Consider the following 24,999-nt stretch of genomic DNA (forward strand, 5'->3'; position numbering starts at 1 on the left):
GACACCCAACGTTTTTCACCATGTGACTTGAAAGAGCACCTTATCAACAAAATATGAAATTGAAAAACATGTTGGTAGAGTGACATAAAATTGAACGACGAATCAAGATTCTTTTTGTATCCCTCCTCAAGTGCATTGAAATCGTATTTACTTCGGTGCATATGGATGAAGCCCAACACAAATCCCATTAGACTCTGTCCGACACTCACCGTGCACTAAAATGACACTTTTTCAATACACAAGAGGGCACCGATTTCCCTTCACGCGTAGTTGCCAAGATTCATAAAAATAGAATTTGAAATATATCAATGGATTAGAGTCTTAGAGATCTCTATATGATTTTTGCCTATAAAGAAAGTACTATTGAGTAATTTAACTCCAAAAGGAATATGTAGTTTTTTTTTTTTAAAAAAAAAAAAAAACGCATGGCTTAGTTCACTGTTATTGTTCACTAGTATTTATATGAGCATGGAACACGACATTAATCAACTACTATGTACGTCTACATCGTGCATTAACCACTACCACCATAGAGATACTAATCCAACGGTCAACACGCGAATCATTATTATAGTATATACCCACTAATGAAGGGCAACATGAGAGTCGAGGCATCATGCATTATTGGACCAGCAACGCCAACCGTCCGATCTCCAAAGTGATGTTTATGTTCATATTACGCAACAATAGTGGGGCCATCATTAAAAACGTGTAGATCACTGATTATTAAGAAAACGCACGAGTAACCATGATCATACCTTGCACAAACACATGATAACTTCCCTTAAAATACATATATTAAATTTTTTTCTTTATATATATATATATATATATATATATAAGAGGGAGGCATGAAATGATCGATCATCATCAGCATTATAAAAATCTAAATCGTTACCCTTTATATTGGCCACCTCCCAACACTATCATCACCTTGTCGGCCTCTGTAATCCTCCCTTCAAACCTCTCTCTCTCTCTCTCTCTCTCTCTCTCTCTAAATAACATCAAAAGGTCCTTTCAACTAGTGTTTACAGCTTAAAGACAACCCCACTGATCTCTCTTTGTTTTCCAACAAGAATCAAAATACTCCTTTACACTTGTGTTTTGAGCTTAAAGACAACCATATCTCTCTCTCTCTTCATATACCAAAAGGAAACCAACCTCTCCTCCTGATCATAGTATCAACCTACTCTCTCTTTACAGTACAAAGAAAACTAGATCTCTCTCTCGTGTGCAAGGTTTGTTTAGCTAGCCATAAGTACAACTATCACCGCCTCATCAAACTATATACCTCTCTCTCTCTCTCTCTCTCACACACACACACACACACAACATGCAACATGAACAATTCAGCTTACCCAGAACCAGTAGCTGCAAAAGCAACAAAAAGATCATACCCGCAAACTACATGCGATCTTCAACATCTCTCCATGATGTATCCAATAAACCCCTAGTCCGAAAAGGGAACGGACTGTCCACTCTTCTCCGATCACTCCTCAGCTTCATCTCTTTTCCTTCTATATTCCCCACATGTAGATGGCTAAGCTTACCTAACCAACTCTCCATAACACCTTCACTCGGCCGGAAAGTCACGGGCACCCTCTTTGGCCACCGGAGAGGCCACGTCAGCTTCGCCGTTCAAGACGATCCGCGATCCGGACCCGTTCTACTCATAGAACTCGCCATGTCAACGTCGTCGTTGGTTAAGGAAATGTCATCCGGGATGGTCCGAATTGCACTGGAGTGCGAGAAAGCACCGGTGGCGGCGCGTGGACGGCACGTGAAGCTGTTCAATGAGCCCATGTGGTCTATGTACTGTAACGGTAGGAAGTGTGGGTACACACTGTCACGGGAGTGTAGCGAGTCGGACTGGCACGTGCTTAATACGGTGCAGAGTGTGTCGGTAGGCGCGGGAGTGATTCCGGTGGTGGATGACGGACGGAAAGGTAGTGGGTCAGAGGGTGAGTTATTGTATATGAGAGCTAGGTTTGAGCGAGTGGTGGGGAGTCGTGACTCGGAAGCGTTCTATATGATGAACCCGGACGGCAATGGTGGACCTGAACTCAGTATATTTCTGCTTAGGATATAAATATAAGGTTTGTTTGGGAATTTAATATGCGCAAATAGGAGATGAATGTTTAGTCACTGTAATGTGTATTTTAAACTTGTATGACCGTGTGCTTTTGATTTATATTGTTCTTGATGTTAAACAAAAGCTTACCTCAACTAAACACGCTTTTAAAAGTATACCTATTTCTCCGTGGAAGCCTCTCTCTCTCTCTCTCTCTCTATATATATATATATGATGTTTTGTGGACATCCGAGCTAAATCTTGTTTTGGTGAAATTAATTAGACAAAAAAACTGAACATGCATAATTTAGATCAATTGTCTTATTTTTTATTTTTATTTTTATTTTTGTCTGGAAGAATAACTCTCACATTAATGCATTTAAAAAGAGAAGATGACATAAAACCATCTGCCTGCCTTGGTGGTGTCTGGGAGCGACAGAGACAATTGAAATTACTAATATCACTAGTCAAATCAGGCCTTAGTGTAAATTAATTTGGGTAAAAATTAATGGACTCCTATTCTCGTAGAAATTATGTTCCTTTTCTTTTTTTTTTACCACATATAAATTTTTTTATAAATAAAATGAGACTAATAATTCAAATCTGATCCTAAAATCTAATTGGGATTCCACGCACTGTCTACTTTTCCTCACAATCTCTTGCAAAATTAAAGGTAGAATTTCACTATATACTTTTCCGCCTCTCAATCTAACGTAAAAGTTAACATTCCCTTAAAGGAGGGTAAAGGCTACATCTAGTTACCAATCAGGTTCAAATGCCAAGGAGCTTCAAAAGGAAGCCAAAAAAAAACCTTAAAAAAAATCTGATACATCGATCAGAAAAAAAAGGATATAAAGTCATTTATATATCTAACCGAACCACATACACTGTTCAAGTTGATGATAGGTTGCTCTTAGACAACCAAAGATGAAACAATTAGGTGTCATGCAGTTGACTACATTGAAATCCTCAAGCTTTTAGGTTGCTCTTAGTTCAAGAACTCATACTGTGCATAATAGTACCAATCATTACTATAATCAAGGACAACAAAGATGATGATCCTATGGAAATTATATTCAATTTCGCTAGACGTCAATTATCTCACTGTTTAAATGGATTACCAATTAAACCCATTCTCCAAGCGAACCAATCAGGTATATCGATAATATATGTATATGAATCCAAAACAAATATGTAATAGAGGACATCAACAAATCGACAATTTACAACTTGATCCAATCGTTGATTACCAAAGCATCGGACTGGATATGCTTCACAGAGTCTTTGTCAATGTCAATGTCAATGTCAAACTCAAACTCAAACATAAAACAAAACTACACAATCAAATGATGTATGTGCAGAAATGGAATCATGTGTATTGCATAGGTTTTGTCAACTGATTGTTTAGTATAAATTGAAATAAAAACAAAAAAGAAGAAGAGATTTTGATAAAACCAACCGAAAGGAAGAGGACATGTCGTAGTTGCAAATGTTGTTTGCTTAAAAATTCCCACCAACTTGGACCCTTAATTTATTCTTCGTTTTAAGCATTGAGCTGTCAAAAGTGTTGAATTTGGGATCCTTTGCCAAGAAGTAGTAGGTCAAAATTAATTGGAGTTTTGGAAGTGCCGATGAGAGAGAGAAGTGGTAGAGCACGAAGTAGTAGTCAAACAACAAGTAGTGATTAGCTGGCTCTATTTTTACCAAGAATGGTGGAAAAAAAGGTGGGTATCAAGTCACAGTGCAATCAAATGGCACATGGAAGACCGTCTTTGTCATGCTCTTGGTCACAATAATAATGCTTGCAACATACCACCACAACGTACATGTGTATACTGAAGGAAAAACAACCAAACATAAAAACGTAGACAAATTAACCATGCCAGTAGAGGTATAAAAGATAACCCCCATGATCTTGCCCACTGTTTGTGTGTCTATATATATACACACACGCACAACAAATATACATGCATATATAACTGAGTTGTAAAAGACACTACTACACTAAACTATAACACTATCGAATCCTCGTTAAACTATAACACTATCGAATCCTCGTTACTTCAAATCTCCTCCGTTTGTGCACTAGTGCATTATATCATTGTACTAAAACCAGATTGGTATGCCCATGCTTAACTGCTTAAGGAGTTGTTACTATTGGACTACAAATAACCATTTTATTTCTTATTCACCAACACTATGAGTACTTTATCTATAATGAAATGATCAGCCTTTTACTTGGTAAATTCTTTTTAAATAAAATATAAATATTGATGGTCTTTAATTTTTTTGGCCAAATGGTCAAATGAGTTCTGTATAAGAATACATGAGTTTTGTTTGTATAGCATTCATTTTCTGATTAACGTAGAAAGATGTGTTAATATATATATATATATATATAGAGAGAGAGAGAGAGAGAGAGAGATTATACATGTGAATGACAAAGAGGTATTGGGGTGGTAGAAGGCAAGAGACAATGTTGGATCAGATATTTCAAAGGAGATATTATGCCTAGCGAAGATATTATAGATTTATTTAAGTCATATACAACTGTTTTAGGTGAAGGCATCAAAATATATTTCGTCCATCAGATCGATAACAAAGACGTGGCTCAATGTAGCCAAGTAGATCCATAACATATCGGATTAATAAAATCTTACACATCCAGTGCTTGGCTACAATCTGCACTTCCATTTTTTCTTTTTTCCTTTTTTTTTTTTTTTTAGCCATAAACCACTATTTTGTTACTCATCAAATTAAAAAAAAAAACCACTCTTTTGTTTGCTTTCTTTTCCCTCTGTGAACCTTTTGATGTGTTCAGTGTGCGTCCATATATGGTTAATGGATCTAGATCGGGGCTAGTCCTGCCAACTTGGCATTATGTTGTCTTCAAGTCTCCATGTTAACCAAATGCTTAGGGTTTGTTAAACAGCTATTCTTGTCAGTCTTTTATCAGAGTTTCATAAGAAGCCAAGTTTCAGACTTTTCCTTATATGAAAGATCATTTTCTTCAAAGTAAAATAAAATAACATGCCTGATAAAAGCTTTGACTGCAATATACAACCATAAATTATATTTTCAATCAATAAGTGATTCTTCATATTTCTAATTTTCATATAGAACACTGCTAGCAACAGCCGTGGCATTCTTCTTTATGTTTTAAGTCGAAACTTTTGTGTATGTAATTGTCATATTCATGATTATCATCATATCATGCCTTTTGGCCATGTCACTGTTTTTTTTTTTTTGGGTTTTATGACATGGTTGATAGTATGTGATTAATGGTAAGAACCCTAAGGCCCTAACCATTATATATGTGAAGCAAGTGTGGTCTACTACAAAATCAACTGTCAAGTTCTTTCCAGATGTAGGATTTAAAATGAATGAATTTTAATTCAATTATTCAACAAGTACATCTTAAAGTCAGTACCCAGTACGATGTACAGATGATGTAAATTGTTCCATGATTAAACTCTGCCAGATTTGCAGAGTCGTTAAAAATAAAATAAAAATAATAACAATATTGAAGTTTTAGAAGTGTATAATGCGTTTAACTCAGCATGTGTAAATTTAGGATACATTTTGACTGATACAAAAGAATCACAAAAAAGTACAAGGCATTTTCAACTAGCCACTTTAGAAGAAACAAAATTGAATTGCAAAATGATCATATCGGCCAAATAAGCATTTAAGGAAAAAAGACTCACTTATTTGCTTCAATAAACTCTTTGTACTCTTTCTTCATTTTGACCCCTGGCACGTTCCTGCATATCCACCATACAAGCATTGGAAGCAGCTAAGATATTTGCAACTATATACAGTTAAAATTTAGGTAATTTCATGGATTGAGACATGAGAAAAATTCCCTTATTCACTTTCTTTTTCAAGTTGTGCCCCACCCAAACCAAAAATTCTATCATTTTTCCATTGTATTATGGAGAATATAACAAAATGTCATTTAAATTGCTGAATATTGCCTAACTATGGAGAATATAACAAAATGTCATTTAAATTGCTGAATATTGCCTAACTACGCCAAATTTTGGTAAGGTATTTCAATATTTTATTTATTCAGATTGCTATGACATCACAAAACACAACAGAAAACGAACACACACCACACAAAGAACACACATATTTAGCGTGGTTCGACACAAGCGTGTCTATGTCCCCAGTGAAGATCTGGCGAAAAATTTCACTATGCAAAAATCTGAAGATTACAAGTTTTAGCCCCCAAACCCTAGCTCTCACTCTCTTTCTGTGATTTTCGGGGCCAATCAGTGGTCGGGGTCCAAAACGGTTAGTAACACAACCCAGAACCAAATTCGGGTCACAACATCTCACAGATGATTATACAAAGGGACGACACAAGGTATGTTGGAGAAAAGAGAAGAAAAGGCACAAAAGGACAAAAGGACAAATTCCAACTAACCTGATCATTTCCTTGTTCTTAAAAAATTGCACACATGGTGTCCCCATAATTCCAGCTGCCTCTGCAATCTCTTGATCTTCCTCAATATCAATTTCAACGAAATGTATATTCTGGTCAAATTCATCTATAACCTGCCATTTGAGAAATTTTCAGAAAAAAAGTTTAGCACAAACATGTTAGTCATTCGACGCACTAGCAGAGGAAAAAACACAAAGAAGAAAAAGAAAATCCATGTTTTGTTAATGAATTCAAAAGAGTTACCAAAAAAGAAAGAAAATTTTAGAATAGAAGCATGAAAAAACATTCTAAACTACCAATGTGACATAATAAAAATCATGGAATAAAAGTTCATCCTCTCTTTCTTCACTATAGGACCCTTTATCCAGCAATCTTCTGTCTGTTCCTGGTTTAATATCAATAGATCTTCCAGCCTCAATTGATTATACATCTTTTGCTATCTGTGGAGGAGCAGGGTGGGGCTGGGGGCACTTGATATGTAATATCTACTATTGTGTGCAGGTAAAATAAATATTCTTTTTTTATCAATATATTCCCATGTAGATTTACCCTCCACACTTTTTGTTTCTTTTATTTCCACCAATCTCTTTCGTTTCATTTTTCTTTTAATTGGAGCAGATGTTGTTAACTTTAATATATGCTCCGGCTATTGTTGTATTTTGACTCATAACAATATCTAAAGACCATGATGCTGCACTTTCAGCTCTTAACCAGCTATTCATCCATTTTTATAGTTTGGACCAAATTACGGGTTCTGGACTTTAGCTGCTTTATTTATTTATTTATTTTTGTGTGGTTTAATAGGGCTAGAGATCCTCCTTCTTGATAGGAAATATGCATTAAACATAATATATAAAAAGAAGATAGGAGGATGAGAAATCCTACCTACCACAGTAAAAAAAGACTGCTAAGAGAAAGAGGAGAGGGAGAGAGAGGAGGGGAAAAAAAAAGCAATCCAGCAGAATGCATTAAATAGGGATGAGACCTAAATGTAAAAGCATTTTTTTCAGCATCTTCTAGCGAAGCTTGCCATCGTATAGGCACATAGACCCCAAATCCCTTCTATGTGTATAGTCTACTAAAGGATACATAAGAAATACTTAAAAAAATAAAAGAATAGAAAATAAATACTTCCCAATAAAATAAATAAATAAAAAGAAGAAGAAATAAATAGAAGCTAAAGAGAACATGCTAAAATTTTACCCTTTGGGTGATAGACTAGTTATTTGACAGTGTATACAGCCTGCTTCAGAATGATAGCAAGAATTGAACACATACATAGGTTTAACTTCCATAGAAGGCATACCCTCAAGTTCTACATTGAATATAACCCCACAGGCCGGAGGTGTTATAAAATATCAGCAGTAACAGAACTTCTATCAGAATTCCATAAGGCAAAAAAGTCGCACTGGATTTTATATGTATTTGTCAAACTCATAACAGTTTCAACTATTCACAAGTTTCATTTCTTATTCCATAAATAGTACCCAGCAAGAATGTAAACATGCATCCCGGTTTGCGCACACACATATAGATGATATATTACCAAGTGACTCTTAAATATTTTCTTATCCAATAAATTAAAGGAATCAAGCAAGGCACAAAACATGCATCCAGAATCACATCCCATTGACTATTAAAATTAGTCACTGTACCTTACTAAGAATTGGCTTCAAGGTCCTACACGGACCACATGTTGGTGCTGTGTATAGTACACATATAAGCCTTGGACTTTCGTGGTACAATTTCCGTAGAGCGTACTGGGGGCAGAAAAAAGATCAAGCTTAGAGCTAAACACAGTATTGATAATCACACCGGAAGTCTTAAATCAATGAAATATCATACAACATAGAAAACTCATCATGTTGGGAAAAGGACACATACTTGGCCCTTGTGCTTCGTAAGAGTGATGTCAAATTTTTCTTGTACATCCCTGTCCGTGAGCTCCTTTTTAACCTCTTCAGTGGGGGGCTGGTAAAAATCATTGCCAAAAAGATGAGATTCAAACAGAACTATGGTTGTATGCCCACTTTATAGTAATGGCAAAAATGAGATAAAATTCCATGAATAAACACCCACTGCTAAGTGACCCTGACCTAATAAAAGATGAAACCAGTTCTATAGCTCAAATAATATGTTAGTGTTGAATTTCCTTGAACTATTCCACTATTGGAGTACCCAAATTTGGCCTGAACTCAGTTTAACATTTTGCCAAAGTTGCAGAAAATGAATTCTTTTTTCTCTAGCTTTTTTTTTTTTTTTTTATTTTTTTTATTTATTTTTTTTTTTTTATATATATAATTACAGATAATGATTAGAAACCTCATTAACTGTACACAGAAGGAAAACTAGGGGATACGCATATACTACTACTTTTCTGAATATATATATGTACAAATAAATATAGACTTGTATAAAAAAAATTGAATCCGTGTGTACTTATGAAGAAGATACCATAATATTTGTTACTTTCCATGCAACATGATTATTAGAATAGATAAATTATATAAATGTGGAGTTTTGGCCCTGATTTTACTTTGGTATGTCAGGGTCCTAAGGTTTCAGCAAAATGAGTGCTCTGAAAAGATTACGAACACATGGTTTTTACTATTTGCTATTATTTAGTTCTCATCTTCCCTGTTTACCTTTTATGAAAATTTACTGAATTTCCCTTTCTACACTTTACCAAATTCACAAACTGGTTGGTAACATTCTGGTTTCAACTGGTTGGTGATTTAACAATAAATCTTCGATTCGCTGGTATTCTGATGTGCTCATGTGCAGTAAAAGTGATACAACTTTGCAGAAAAAGTCGTACGTCTTTAAAAATAACTTGGCAACTTTTTTTTTCCAACATTTAAACATCATATGCTATTTTTTGAATGCCTTGATTATATTTGAGGACATGCATAATCCTGTATGTTGTGGTACATCGTATCCTCTCTGTTTTTTTTTTTTTTTTTTTTTTTTTTTTTTTTTTTTTTTTTTTTTTTTTTTTTTCTTTCTGAAGTGAATTTTCCGTGTTAATGTGTCTATTTTATTTATGTCCCATGTCTATATCTGTACTGCACAAGTCATCAATATTCCTTTCACGACAACTACAAGATATTCGTTTCTAACAATAACAATTTCAAGGCAACGAGTGTCATGAACGTCAACCACAAAAGCAAGATCATACAACATATTATCAACATATCCTAAAAGAGAAAAAGGACAGACAGAAGTGAAAGGATTGATTACCTGGTGAAATTCCACAAGAAGATCATTGCTGACAAGGTATCTTTCAACTGATAAAGCAGCAATGCATCCTGAACCAGCTGCAGTTATGGCTTGCCTCCACTCCGGGTCCTAAACAAATATCAAGAAACTGAAATACAATATAGGCAATGATAATTACAAGTTCACCCACAATAAAAGATAAACACAAATCCAAAGATATCAGGACATGCATGGTGAAGGTGCTTCAGATAGTTGTCATTCAACATTAAAAACAAAATGGAAGATGGTGCCTGCAGTTATGGAGCTTCATATCTCAAGTACAAAAAAAAAAATTAAATAAATTCTACCTTTCAATTAATGCATGTGTCAATCCTTTAAAACAAGATAAACTTTTCAAAGTTATTTAATTTTATTAGGGCAATGAAGTTTCAAACACTTCGCATCCTAGATGTAAGCTTTACTCGATTTAAATTATTCACTCTATATATTCATGAAACAGGTTTTTTTTTTCCTTTTATTATTATTTATATTTTTAATTAAAAAAATAAGAAGATAAACAATAAAAGTACTCTAGGGAAAAATTTCTGCCAAAGTGGTACTGTGTTCCTTTAGTGAGACAAATACAATGGGTAAGTGTCCTGAAGCATGCAAATATTCCTGAAGTGCTCAAGAAGCATGGTTGTGGAGGTACAATTAACCCGGAGAGTCCCATAATAGCGTAAAACTGAAACAGAATCATTCAATAGTTTTGGCGTGGTTACCTGTACATCTCCAGCTGCAAATACACCTTCAACAGAAGTCTTTGCAGTACCTTCTTGAACCAACACATAGCCTGATCTGCTAAGTTCAACTTGGCCTTCCAACAATTGGCTATTTGGTGAATGACCTATCCCATAAAATAAGCCTCTTGCCTCGAGCACCGATTCCTCTCCAGTATCAAGTTTTCTAACCAAAACTCCAGACATCTGTCCTTTAGGATTGCTAACAACGTCAACAGCCTCTGTATTGAAGTGACAGGTGATATTTGGATTGTTGTAAACTCTGAAACATTCGCCATAATCAACCTGTTAAACAAACATTCAGGAGTTGAAACTTAACATACAAATTGTTCATTAGTAATTCAATTCATCAAAAAAGGGAAAAGAAGCAAACAATTAAATAGATCAAACTCATGTAACAAGACAAAACGAAAAATAAAATCAAGAAGCCAATAGAGAAAAAATGAAGACTGAGGGAGGGAGAGAGAGAGAAAGAAACCATAAAGCAAACTTTGGACGACAATTCAATATCCATGTCACTATGGCACTAAAAGCAATCATGTGACATAAGTAACACAAGTTTAAGGACAGTAACACCATATAATAACTCGTTGCAAGTTAGAGGGCAATTTCAGACTGAGAGTTAGCAGAAATCTACAAGTATCATCATATCATTCATCAAAGGTTTGCATGGCAAACCAGAAAGAAGTACAGAGGCAGGGGTTTTAACCCCCTTTTTAGGACAACAGAGCGCTCGTGGTGTTTCAGACACTAACCAGATAGCCTATAACAAATTGTATGTTTACATAACATACAAAAAAGGATATTAAGCTGACTTACCAAAATATAGTAATATCATGGTGATAAGCCTTCCCAATTGCAGAGTTACAAACATGATACAGTTCCATTGTAGAATGCTAATCTTATCTTTTCTCTTTCCACATATATGTTCATTATTAAGCCTGAAAAATGAAACCTTGCAGAAAAGATCTGTAAGAGTCCAAATTAAGAAACACTTAATGCTCCCAAAAGGTCAATTAGAAGTCAAACATGTTTCCAGAAGTGAAGATGAATCTCCTGCATTTTGCAGATGAGGTTTTATTAATTATCTGCTCCTATTCTTTATTGTCAAGCAACCGGTCATCTGTGGAATGAAGATGAGCGACGCTCGTAGTGTAAATCCATAAGAATTTCTATTGATCAAGTACAATTCCGCTCTTGCATTCTAAGTTAGCTTTTCATGATCCAGTCATGTAATATAATAAAACCACCCTACGACAAGCACAAATCCCAGTAATTGGCATACTACTTCTCCATCATGGCTAACACTGCACCTATAGCTTTTGCAGTTCATAAGTGAGAAATTTTACTTTCAGCCCATATCATCTTACTAAGAGAGCTGATAAAGAAAGATGAGCGTTATTTTATTTTCCATTTTGCACATTTCTTCTTCTTCTTCTTCTTCTTCTTCTTCTTCTTCTTCTTCTTCCTCCTCCTCCTCCTCCTCCTCCTCTTTTCTCTATTACGAAAATCCGTGCAATCATATATCTAGTTTTCTACTCTATGTAAAATTGTTATGATATTACAAAAGGTTTGGTTCTATGGTTGGCTTTTAGGAGCATTATTTTTTATTCGGAGGGGATTGTAGGTGTTGGGAAGCACCACTATCTAACACTCAGTAATTATATTGGCAAGCATGCCAAGCAAAAAAAAAAAAAAAGCAAAATAGGTCACTGCAACATTTTTTTTTTCTTTATTTCCAAACAAGATATTCTTCAAGAAAGAAAAAAATAAATAAATAACACTCACAGGGAAATGTTTCTGTAAAGTGTAAACTATGAACACTAGTGAGAAATGTAAGTTTTTTCACTGATAAAGCCCACAAACTATTATAACATGGTATCAGAGCAGGTTTATCATACCCTACTCTAAACTCATTTGACTCTCCTCATCTCACTCGAATTTTGTGATCAAATCTACTTGTCTCGAATCTTCAGATCTACTCGTCTACAATCTGTGGATCTACTCGTCTTGGATCTTTGGACCTCCTCGTCTTGGATATCATGGGTGACAAACCCGAAACCAAGTGTACCAACTTGAGAGAGAGAGGGAGGGAGAGAAGGAGGGAGGGGGGGGGGGGGGGGGGGGGGGGAAGAGAATATTATTACAGTAGTGATTTAAGCCCTTGATAGGAATGATTCATGAGAGTGATTTTCGGAATCCTCCATCAATACATTTTTCATATTTATCATATGTTTGTAAAAATATCAAGCGAGACTATAATGAAAGATATGTAGCCCTCTAGGCTTTATGTCTCGTGGATGTAGGAAGTAGTGGCCAAAGTACGTTATACTCTTGTGTTCTTCACTTTTAATTTCTCCCTTCAATCTTTTATTTTTCAACATGACTAAAATAGAATGGTCATCACTTTCTTTTTCACTGCTATAAGCAAATAGGGGCAACTGCATGGTGCAATGGCAAAAGCTCAAGCTGACACATGCATGAGGACAAGGGTTGGAGTCTGGGAACAACCACTTTGTGGGAAAAAAAAAAAAAAAAAAAAAAAATTTGGTACTCTTCCCTTGCCAATACCCAGTGTAGGCGGGACCAGCGATGAATAATGGCCATCCTATTTGTTATCAACCAAACAGTATTTGAAAAGTAAAAGACATATTTTATAGAGCAACACAATATTTCAAAATACAGTTTATCCAAACACTTCCTAGAAAAGGGAAAAGACTCCTCAAAGCAATTCTATATACAAGATTAACGCATGAAGAATAGCACAAAACCATGTATGGCGGGGAAGGGCAACAGAAAGTAGCCAACCAAAAATGGCCCTAGACCGCATGGTCCCAACAAACCCTTAATCATTCACAAGTTTCTCATCCTCTTCCAGGAAAAAGAAAGAGGGGGAAGAGGGAGGAGGGGGGAGATAAGAGATGGAAACAAGAAATTAATGAATTCTACTAGTCCTACTTCAGCTAAGTTTTACAAAAGAGAAGGTTACATATGGTGTATACCTGAAAGGACAGAATACAAGAATCAAGAGCTTAAATAGATGCCTTACAACTAAGGAATATTTTGCAATAACAATTCTACATAAATGTAGAGGCAATATAAAATGATCTACACAATGTGCTATCATGATTTCAGAGGAAAATGAAAATTGGGAATAAGGTTCACTTAACTCACCTATCTTGCATTGCTCTGGATGCCCTTAGTTGGTCTCTACGTACAAGTAAATGAACATGACCAGCATATTTAGTTAAGTATAATGCTTCCTCTGTAGCTGTATCACCTCCTCCAATCACAGCAAGAACTTGCCCCTTGAACAGCGGCGAAGCTCCATCACAAATTGCACAAGCACTAATTCCTCTACTCCAAAATTCATCTTCGCGAGGTAATCTAAGCCTTTTTGCCGTAGCACCAGTGGCCACAATAACACTATGGCACTTAACCTGAGAGGTATAGATGAGAAAGCAAATTTCATCACTATAAGCACCAAGGGCTGGTTCAAGCCATTAGCAAGGGAATCAGGGAGAGGGGGCTCAATGTAAGGGAGACAGGGCGATGCTGGGCAAAAACACATATCTGACACATTCAGACCATGTTACATATACATACATGTTAATATATATACACACACATACAGATATACATAGAGAGAGGAAGAAAGGAGATACAATATAATATAATACCTGCATATGAGGATTAAAGCACCCACGTCAGAAATATGTTCGTAATTGAACAACATTTGCATGTGGAAAGGAAAGGCATAATTCATATGTAATAACTTTGTAATTTTCAATTTATATTGTTGTACATAATATATATATATATAATTTATTTGTAAGTTTATTTATTACTGTGCCTTTGTGTTTCCTTATTTTCTCTTCTCCAAATTTGATAGTCAACATGTTCAACCTACGTCCAGCTAACATTTACTTTGTTCAACTTAAGGCATGATGTATGGGACTTAAAGCCTCACACTCGCTATCCACAAAGTGAATGATAACCAAATAATAAGAATATTATATAACACCATCAGCAGGCAAAAAACATATGAGCATATTATCAACCCAATGGAGAAAAAAAAAAAAAAAAAAAGGCAACAATTCAGAAGGACCCTAACACATACATGTTCATTAGGCACATGCACCAACCAAACCCAGTGCGTGCATGTTCATATAAAAATATATATATATAGAGAGAGAGAGAGATGTGTGAGAATGCATGCTAATTGAAACATATCTATTTTTGCAAGACAATTTTCCCCCATTTTTTATAATAGATGAAGTGCTTTTTGAGAGGCATTTCCGACGGCAATCTTGTTTGTTAATTGTCACTGCATGAAAACCATAACGACACCTCAAAGATTATGGATGTTAGGGAGAAACATTACAGAAACGTCAACCATAAGCATGGATGGCTCCTAATCAATTTCAAAAAATGAAAATCATGACGATCACACCTCAAAATTTTGATCCCAGGGCCGTCCTTCTTGAGTCTAGCGTTATCAATGCAACTATAAGGACTTCATCTTTGCAGTCATGACTAAAGTGCTTTTTACATAAAAAAAATTATGGAACAAGTATTATTCAACCACTTGCGAAATTAGTGATGACTGATGAACCCCTGCAAGTAATAAAGTCCCATATAAAAACTATACTAGAGCTCTAAACATAATCATCCATGACATAGTCAAATGAATTGTTTTCATGACTATCCCCATAAGCATAGTTTTCTACCATTAGGAAATGCCATTACTTTCATGTGTTCACGAAAGGAATTATATCTCTTCAATATCGGGATGCCACCTAAATAACTGTGGCCTGAGAATCAAATACGTTGTGAAGATAGAGTCTGAAGCTGGATTGGAGAGAGAGAGAGAGATAGAGTAAATTCTTAAGAAACACTTCTAGCCTTTATTTTTATAATGTTTTGAACATTTTATCTCTATAAAATAAGGTAGATCCAATCTCCTGGTCCCTACGAAGGAATTTCACGCTCTTCCTTTCGAAGGGAGGATTAGGGAAATCCTGTTGATTGCAGCTTTCTCCAGAACTCCGGTTAAAGCATGAAAAAAAAAAAAAAAAAAAAAAACAACAACACAACTCGAATAGTACAATCCCTTGTCACCCCAAAATGAAACGGGTAATCTCATAGTTCTTGGTCCGTGAAAGAAACTCTACTTATAGCTTTAAATTTAGCTCATGTCTTAAATGAAATAGTTACTCCAAAAAATGTTTCTCATTATCAAAGGTAGGAAACTATAACATACCAACTATCACCATCAATTATTATTTGTTAAGAACTGGTTGCTTAAAAGCTAAGTTGAAAACACGTTATAGCCTTATAGGTTTATCTATTTGTTTCATCCCCACACTACACACGTGACCAAACTTCCCCTAACGAGTGGGGCAAGAAACACTTCCAGCCTTTATTTAAAAAAAAAAACACACACACACACACACAAAACTCTACTTCTAATTTTCATTTACACCTTCATACATCAAACAGCAAGATGCCTGCTCAATTATCAAATTGAAGATTTATTGACTCCAAAATCTGGATCTCTTTATCGAACTTAGGAAACTATAACATGCCAAATATCACTGTCAATGAATATTTGTTAACAACTAGTTGCTACAAAAGCTTAAGTTGTTAGTGTTGTAGGTATATCTATTTGTTCCATCTCCACATTCCACACATGTGGCTGGACCTCTCCGCACGAGTGGGGTCAGCACTTGAATTGTATTAAGCATTTTAAAAAATGTCAGGATTCAAACATAAGACCTGTCTGCCATGGTACCAAGTTAACAAAGTCACTACAAAAGCTTAAGCAAACAGAGAATGGTGAAATTATCTTTGTGTTTCACAAAAACTTAATTTATTCTTACCTCAGATATCAAATTTATATTATCCGTCCTCAAATCTTAGATAAAAGACTGCATGTGTCCAAAAATTGCCTCTCTTTTTTCTTTTTCTTTTTTCCTTCTCTCTCAAAGGCGGGACTACCTTTTTTTTTTTTTTTTTTTTTTTTTTACAAGGCAAGAAGGGTTAGAAGTTATATTAGTAGATGTAGAGAGTTGAAGCATGGCACTCCAAAATCCACCGGAGGCACTAACCAACTAAGCTATAGAGGCACATGCAAAGGCGGGACTACCTTATTTACCAAAAATTGAACCTTTTAATGGATGTTTGAGATTTTGTTATTTGTTCATTTTAAATGCAATCCTAATCATGCAAAGATAAACAATTAGTTAGATTAGTACTTTTAGATAGAAAAATAGTAAGATCTAAATTCATGTTTTAGAACAAAGAGTTCAAGTTGAAAATTTGCAGATTTTCCAAATTTAGGACACAATATAATATTCAATTACACCATCAAAGGATAATCAATTTTGTTTAGTAAAATTTTTGTTTATTACTGCAATTACTACTGATCATGTAAAATTGTAAAAAAAGAAGAAGGTTTTAATAGATTTAATATTTCCTAACAATATGGTCTCCAAGTGTAAAAATAATAAGCATTAAAAAATTAAAATGTGGTAAACTAAGATTAAATTGTACCTATAACTTAATCTTTATTGGTTTGCAATGCAAAAATAATAATAACAACAATAATAATTTCCATAAATGATTCATTATGTAACTCACCAATAATCCCAAAACATATAAAACACAATTGTGACAATCACTAGAATCGGTTCTACGACTCAAATACAAAGCATAGATAAGAAAAGATGCATGTTAAGGTCAAATTTAGTTTTCCAATAAAAAATCCGTGTCTCATTCATTTAACAAACCAACTTGGTTTTGGCACCAGAAAAATATCATCTCGGGACAGATTAAAATCACCCAAGTGGAGGTTCAAATCAAGATAAATATGTTTCACCAACATGGTACTCCAATAATAATATTTAGATAACCATTCTAATGCGTAACAAGGCATCAGAGATAGGCATCACCTTTCGTTCGCTACTTTGCACAGTAAAAGGGCTGTTCTTCACATCAAGAAAGTCCACATCTTCTTGGAACAATTCTGCTCCCCAACGCTCAGCTTGTCGTCGCATCCTGGTCGACACACAATGTTAAGTTTCTTATATAGTTCTAGTCATCATTGGTAGCAGCAATCTTAACGTTGAAAATAAGAACAAGAAAAAATTCAAAGAAGTTTGTTTCCAAAACTTTGATTTACCGGTCCATCAAATCCGGACCAGTTATTCCATCTGGGAACCCCGGAAAGTTCTCCACTTCAGTTGTAGTCATCAATTGCCCACCAGGAACACCACCTACTTGATACCCCTCAAACACTACAGGCTTTAAGTTGGCACGAGCTGCATAAATAGCCGCTGTATATCCAGCAGGACCTGAACCGATAATTACCAGATTCTCAACGCCTTGAGCTGCAAGAACGAAAATAATAATTTTCATTGTTAGACTCCATATATGTTCATGTTTTTTTAGGGGTAATTATACTTCAATGTCTCACAAAATAGAAACAATAATAAGGAATAAAACATTTGACTCCATAGCAAAGTATTTATTGCCTGAAAGGATAACATAACCCGTCAAAAACAATTATTAAGCCAAGCAATTATTGCTCTTACAAAGTTAATGTCTCCCGGATCAAATTGAATGCTAAAGCTAAATTAAGCCAAAAAAAAGTATTGCTTTGCAGCTATCTAAAATTAAATGTACAACTGCAGTTACAGCACCCTAAAAGAAGTATTGAGTCTTCATGAATTAGTCATGTAAAAATAAAACCTCTTTTTGTGAGTCAGCCATATGAAATTTATAGAATACAGGCTTGAGCTGAACCTATAGTTACCACATTCTCAACACCTTGGGGGGCAAGAACGAAAATAATATTTCTCATCATTAAACTCCATATATGTTCACCTTCTTTTTTATCTTGTTTTGGGGGTAATGTACATCAACAATCCTCACATAAACTCAAAACAATAATCAGGAATGATACATTTCAGATTATACCAAAGTATTTATTCCCTGAAAAAGGAAAACATAAACCTGTCAAAAACAACTTTACAATTTCTTAAAAAGCCAATGTCTGGGGGATCAAATTCTAACATATTGAATGCTAAAGCTAAATTAAGCCAAATAAAGTATTGCTTCATTTTTTTTTTTATGCTCATCAAAAAAAAATAATAATAATAATAATAATCTTCATGAATGTCATATAAAAACTCTTTTTGTAAGTCAGTTGTATGGATTTAAAAGAATACATCATTGCCATTACTATGTAGTACTGGCTAATACATGCACGGATTACAATAATTTTGAAGGGCAGAAAATCCCAACAAATCAAGCGAAACCAAAGCCGCTTCGTTGCCCAAAATATCATCACTTGAATATTTTGGTTCACGATTCCAAAGAATTTCCATCTCAACTTATAATTTTACTAATTACATGTTACCTATTTTAGTCCAAGCCCACTTTTCTTACCTTTTTAAAATAAAGGTTCTCTCCACAATCTAACTTAACATCTTCCCCCTTCCAAAAAAAAAATTCTTTTTTCCTTTAAAATGTTATCAGTCAGACCCTGCGTAACACAGTTAGCATACATCAACAACCTCATTATAATTTATAACCTCTTCTAGTAAATATCATCCACAATTTATGCAAAAAAGAAAACAAAAACATTATTATATAGGTTAATATTGATCTCTAATGGAAGTGCGCGTTGTCAGAAATTCACCAGACCCTTGTCAAATTACTCGCAAGTTTCTTTTATCATAATAAATAAACTTAATGCTTCTTCATTTTTATGCAGGTCACCATTTTATCCCTCTTGGAGATGACATCGGTATACTTAATGCTACTTCTATTTTACCGTATTGCTCTATATTAGGTCACCTCCTCGAATCTTTCTCACTACATCAACCATGTTCTTTGTGGCCTTCCTCCTATAAATTGAACCTTCACCATCAAATACATCTTTCCTCCTTACTACAACATTTATCCATTCTCATTGCATACAACCACACTACCTCAAATGACATTCCACACCTTCAATTGTTGCCACCTTCACCTTCTCACAAACACATTCATATATTTAAACAGTGTGACCTATGTCTTCTCACAAAAACATTCATATATTTAAATAGTGTGACCTATGCACTCTCACAAAAACATTCATTTGTCAAATTTCTCTCATTTTTGCATGGAACCATTTTAACAGAAAATTTTTAAATACCCCGGGGGTAGCGGTTGTGCAATACCCCCAACCAATAGAAGTACCATTTTCCCCTTCATGATAGGAAAGGAATAATTCTTATTTGAGTAGGGTACTATATTCCCAGTATCCCTGGGGTATCCAATACTTGCTCCATTTTAACATCTTTCAGTCTGGAGCACTATTTATGAAAGCTAAATTTATGATGGAACATATATAACTAAGTTATACACAAATTTTGAAGGTTTTGTACATTCAACATCAGAAATTTTTTATAGAGTTACACGCTTGATTTCTAAAAAATTATTAAACTGAGAATGAATATTAGCGTCATTGGTTGCGGCATGATTATAGTATGCATGCATATAAGAGCCTCCATAAAAGTAAACACGCAAATAAGTAACATCACATTTATTTGTATCTTTAATTTTGCTGCTTTTATTTTACACAAGTATTAGTTAATTATGTTGGAAATATAATTCATATATTTTAAAATTAATTTCTGGGAGGTTATATACCTTCTGGAATACATTGGTGTTTAAATTTGAAAATGTGTCTATTCATAATGGATAGGACCTTGACACAACCTTTCTTAACGAAATGTCATTTGTTTCTTGTCTTAATATATGTTCTCTATAATACATAAGACCGGCCCGAGCCTTAGGCGAGTTAGGCGGTCACCTAAGTCCCCAGCCAATAAGAAGGCCCCATAATTTTTTATTTCTCTATATATTATAACTTTCCTAAAACAATTATAGTATTTTCTTTAATTATTAAACTTCAACGTATAGAGAAATTTGACAGTTGACCTAAAAGATTTCTATTCTTTCTTTTTTTTTTGGAGGGCCCCCAAAATTTTTTTTCTTTATACTATAACTTACCTAAATATTTTATTTTCTTATATCATTAAACCTCAACAAATACAAAATTTAATAGTGTGCGCAAAATATTTCTATCCAAGTATTATCTTCTTTTTTTTTTTTTTTCTCTCTCTCATCCTCTTTACATCAGCATCCATACACGCGCATTAAAATTAAATATTAAATATATATTTAAGTAAAAATTGGTGAAACTTTCAATATTTTTCTAAGACTCCGTTTTTATTTTCTCTTTTTTTTTTTTTTTTTTTATTCCTCGCATATTTTTTCTCCTCTCTCACTATAAATTTTTTTTTTTTTTTTTTTCATCGTCTCCACAGTTACAATTTACAATCTCACTCCAGAAGAAGATTTTGAATATACTTCTATTCTATTAAAGAATTTATTGGAGCATTAGACCAGATTATTCGAAATCAGTTTTTATTATTCTATAACTTAAATTAGTTTATAGTTTTACTAATTTTTGTTATCATAAAATTATATATTTTGTTTATAATTTTTATTTATATTGTTAAATATGACTATTAGAAAGCACATAGCCAATAAATTAAAAATGAAACTAGAGTTTGGAAAAATTTTAGTGATAGGTTTAAAAATCACTAAACAAATGGCATAAATATATGAATAAATTTAATTAAAAGGCCACTTTATTTTTTTTGCCTAAGGCCTCATTTTGTATTAAGCCGCCCCTGATAATACAATAGAGTGTTCTGGGTTGCAGTAAATTTTACTTAAAGCGTCCGGAGTCTTCTCAAAAGTTTGTTATTCTAAATATTTATTTACTGCCTACAGTATTATTTCCATCATATTCAACAAGTAATAGACATAAAATTAGATTAAAGATGGGAAAAGAAACCAAATCCAAATACAAGAGAGGGAGACAATTTAGAGAGAGCGTAGAAACTGAATTGGTTTTCCAGTTAGATCTCGTATGAGAGAAACCACAATGAAGCTTATAAATCAAATGATAGAAATTTTAAACAACTCAAACATCTATATAAAGAAGCCAAATCTAAATGTAAACCAGAGAGGGAGAGAAAGTAAAAATATCGCATGAGAGAACCCCAATGAGCACAAAATTCGAACGATATACATTTAAATACGCATTTAACAAGTGTGTGTATACATATAAAGATATGAGTGTGTGTGTGTGTGTGTGTGTGTGTGTGTGTGTGTGTGTGCATGTAGAGAGAGAGTTGTGAGTGACCTGGAGAGTAATTGGGTGGCTCCTCCGAGGAAGTCGAGGCTCTGACTCGAGTTGAGGAAGGGAAAGAAGCGTGGTGAGTTCGAGCAGAAATTGAGTGGACGCGGAGAGTGCGTCTGCGAGTGGACCCGGTTCTGAGTAAGAAGAGACCGTTGGCGGAGGGAAGAGCGTTGGAGAGAGTTGAAGGAGTGGACATCGCAGCTAGCTGAGGCTGAGTCAGATTCCCGATACCGATTCCGACTCCGATGCCTCCTCCTATCTTCGCTGCCATTTGTTTCGGACCATACAATATATCTAACCAACTAACCCCTCTTGTCTTCTTCTCTCTACTCAACCCTTCTTATTGATTTCGTAACCCACGTGCATGGAGCTCACTCGCACGTGTACATATTATAACAATATTTGCTCTTTTTTTTTTTCTTTTTCGTTTTTTTGACCTTGTTCTTTATTTTATTTTTCAGTTTTTCTATTTTTTTTGGCTATTGATTTCAACTTTGTCATTGAGATTTAAATGTATTTATTAGATTTTAATATTTCAATAATATTATTTTAAAATTAATTTGTTCGAATGAAAATTTGTGTAAATGTTTTTCTTTGCCTTCTTAATCTTAATGCATTTTTTAAATAATTGTTTTTACATTAAGATGTTATTACATATATAAAATAATTAATTTCTTTCCTCATTTTAAATAAATGATCGTCTATGAAGCATGGCATGTTTATAAAAGTAAAAAAGGATTAGAGAAAATAGGGCAAAAAAATCAAAAACAAAAAGTACATGTAAATTATCAACTTCTTACAATTTACTCTTATGTACTTCTAATTTTATAACAAATCTCCTAAACTTATCAAAAAAAAAAAATTGCTTTAATTTTCAGAAAATATGCATCATAAATCGATTCAAAGACATTGTATAATACTAATTTTGTGTTTACCTTTATTGATTGTCTCAGCTTAAAAGATGCAAGTTTAAATAAATCTTAATATGAGCTTGAATATTATTTTCATGGTTTTAAATTGGTCACCCCACCAATTTTGATGAACTAAGATGGCAAGATTGGATTTTATTTCATAAAATCTCATGAATAAATTAACTTAGTTTAAATTATCCACACGATTTTTTTTTTCATACTTGTAATGGAATGATTGTAATCGTGATCGTACTTGTGGATGTACTTAGCATTTATTGAGAAATGGACGCATCATAAAAATTACTTAATTCCATAGACTAAAAAACTATTTCAAATAGATAAGTTAAAAGAAGAAGAAATTCCATTGATAGTTTTTTCACATAATTTGAACCTCAAACTTCATATCCAACAATAAGATTACTTTATCTTACACATCCAACAATATCAACATTATTTTGCTTGGCAACTTTTCCTTGAAATGGCTAGCCCAGCCCATTATTCAAAACCGTCAACGGACCAATATCATCTGAGAGAGCCCAAATCTTTCAAATGCAAAGTGAGAGACCGACCCAATAGTTTGGCCCAACCCAATCTATTTGCTTCTTAATAAAAATAAATAAATAAAGAAATTAATGTTATGTTTAGAAATTGAAACTATCAAATTCGGTTCTTCAATTATAAATTTAATGTGCTAATTTGGTCTTTACAAACACAAAAATTACTCTCGTTCTTAAACTCCTCTTTCCAATTTCTTTTATTTAGATTCCTGGTAACATTTTAATCATTATTTTTCTTATCAAAACCATGATTGAAATATACTGCTTCAAATGATCTAACATAAAATACCCAAGTGACTCTTGAGACCAGAAAGACCTTCCTAACTATAAAGTTCAAAGGCTAAAAAAAAAAAAAAATTTAAATTTGGTTGGCCTATTAATGGATTACTTACCAAAAAATAATAAAATAAAATAAAAGAAGAACTGGCATTATGTTAGTTGACAAAAAAAATTATCCTCATTTTTTAACTCTTCCCAACTTCTTTTATTTGGATTTTCCATAACAATTTGATCATAAATCTCTCGTGTCAAAATTGTTCTAACAATTGTGCCAAGATTTGAAAGTAGACGAGGGTTTTATGCAATTTGGTCAAACAACAATTTTCATTTTTTTATTTTTTATTTTTTTGCTTTTAACCAATTAGTAGCTGTTCTAAGTGGCGTTCATGCACAAGGGCCAAAAGGCAAGTGATGTTAATTGACAGCTGAAAAGTATTCTCGAGTAGATAAGGAAAAAAAAAAAAAAAAGACTGAATTTTCAAAATTCTAGACATTTTAAAGGGAATGGAACTTTCCTCTCAATTAATTCTTCTGTGGAATGGAAAATTTAGATTTTGAAGCATTCAAACATTGACCTGTCCGAAATATCTACCATCTCTCTCTCACGCATCAAACAGCAGAAGATTGAGTCTTGTTGAAGTGTGTAAAAATAGTTTCACAATTAAGGTGAGTAGGTCATTTCTATCCATTGCTGACATGGTTGAATTACAAATACACAAATGATATGTAATTACAAAATCGTTGGTATTACATTTTAAAAAAAGAGGTGATTTTAAAAGGTTCAAAAATTATTGTTTCCTAATGAAAAAAAAATAGTTAAATAGGAAGCAAAAGAAGGGAATAATGAAAAGAAAAAAAAAAAAAAAAAAATCAAAGATCCGAATTGCTAACTTGGGAATAAATTACCAACTTCCAGGATGGTAGTAAAGTATTTGAAGGACATTGTATTAGTAGATAAATTAAATTTAGATTTCAATAAATAATGAATATATTTCAATTTGTCACTCGTTATGGGTTATACCTTCAAGAACATGATGCAATCCTGAATGTCCGAACTCACATTTATATTTTGAAAAAATCTTTTCTGTTTTTAAATAGGAGTTTGGAGCAGTCCCAAGAGATGGGCCACCCCTCTCTTTTTATGGGCTGTTTGGTTTTCAATTCAAATTTGAATTTTACCCGATATGTGGGGGTATAATTATAATTAATTGTAATGTTTGTTGATAGAATTGGAATTCAAACAAGTGAAGTCAAATCTTCCTCCTCCTTTTTGTAATTTAGACTACATAATTGAGGAATGCATAATTTAAGAGAGAGATTTCACGGGAAAGAATTCTTGTTGATTAGTCATTTGATGAACTCACATTTATATTTTGAATAAATTTTTTCTGTTTTTAAATAGGAATTTGAAGCAGTCCCAAGAGATGGGGCACCCCTCTCTTTGTATGGCCTGTTTGGTTTTCAATACAG

At 33.8% G+C, this 24,999-nt stretch overlaps 2 protein-coding genes across 2 annotated transcripts; one reads left to right on the forward strand and one right to left on the reverse strand.

The window, feature by feature from the left end:
• Positions 1–874: 874 nt before the first annotated feature.
• On the forward strand, positions 875–2,253 carry LOC132291661 (protein MIZU-KUSSEI 1). The gene has a single exon (XM_059790293.1). The coding sequence runs from the start codon at positions 1,334–1,336 to the stop codon at positions 2,087–2,089; it is 756 nt and encodes a 251-aa protein (XP_059646276.1). The 5' UTR covers positions 875–1,333; the 3' UTR covers positions 2,090–2,253.
• A 3,186-nt stretch (positions 2,254–5,439) lies between these two features.
• Positions 5,440–22,105, reverse strand: LOC132291645 (thioredoxin reductase NTRC). The gene is made up of 10 exons (XM_059790292.1): positions 21,786–22,105; positions 17,703–17,910; positions 17,473–17,578; positions 13,694–13,959; positions 10,502–10,781; positions 9,762–9,869; positions 8,406–8,492; positions 8,177–8,281; positions 6,504–6,634; positions 5,440–5,835 (listed from the first exon to the last, which is right to left on the reverse strand). The coding sequence occupies exons 1-10, from the start codon at positions 22,051–22,053 to the stop codon at positions 5,775–5,777; spliced, it is 1,620 nt and encodes a 539-aa protein (XP_059646275.1). The 5' UTR covers positions 22,054–22,105; the 3' UTR covers positions 5,440–5,774.
• Positions 22,106–24,999: the final 2,894 nt, after the last annotated feature.

This window comes from Cornus florida, unplaced genomic scaffold (assembly GCF_030987335.1).
Source record: "Cornus florida cultivar Cherokee Brave unplaced genomic scaffold, ASM3098733v1 CherokeeBrave_3.0.0_Hap2_Chr02, whole genome shotgun sequence".
NCBI lineage: Eukaryota > Viridiplantae > Streptophyta > Magnoliopsida > Cornales > Cornaceae > Cornus > Cornus florida.

Coding starts and splice junctions, on each gene's coding strand:
- LOC132291661 (XM_059790293.1), top strand. CDS start 1,334: ATGCAACATGAACAATTCAGCTTACCCAGAACCAGTAGCTGCAAAAGC.
- LOC132291645 (XM_059790292.1), bottom strand. CDS start 22,053: ATGGCAGCGAAGATAGGAGGAGGCATCGGAGTCGGAATCGGTATCGGG. Junction 8,493..9,761: donor TTCTTGTGGAATTTCACCAG/GTAATCAATCCT, acceptor GATTTTTACCAG/CCCCCCACTGAAGAGGTTAA. Junction 6,635..8,176: donor TGAAGCCAATTCTTAGTAAG/GTACAGTGACTA, acceptor CTCAAATGGCAG/GTTATAGATGAATTTGACCA.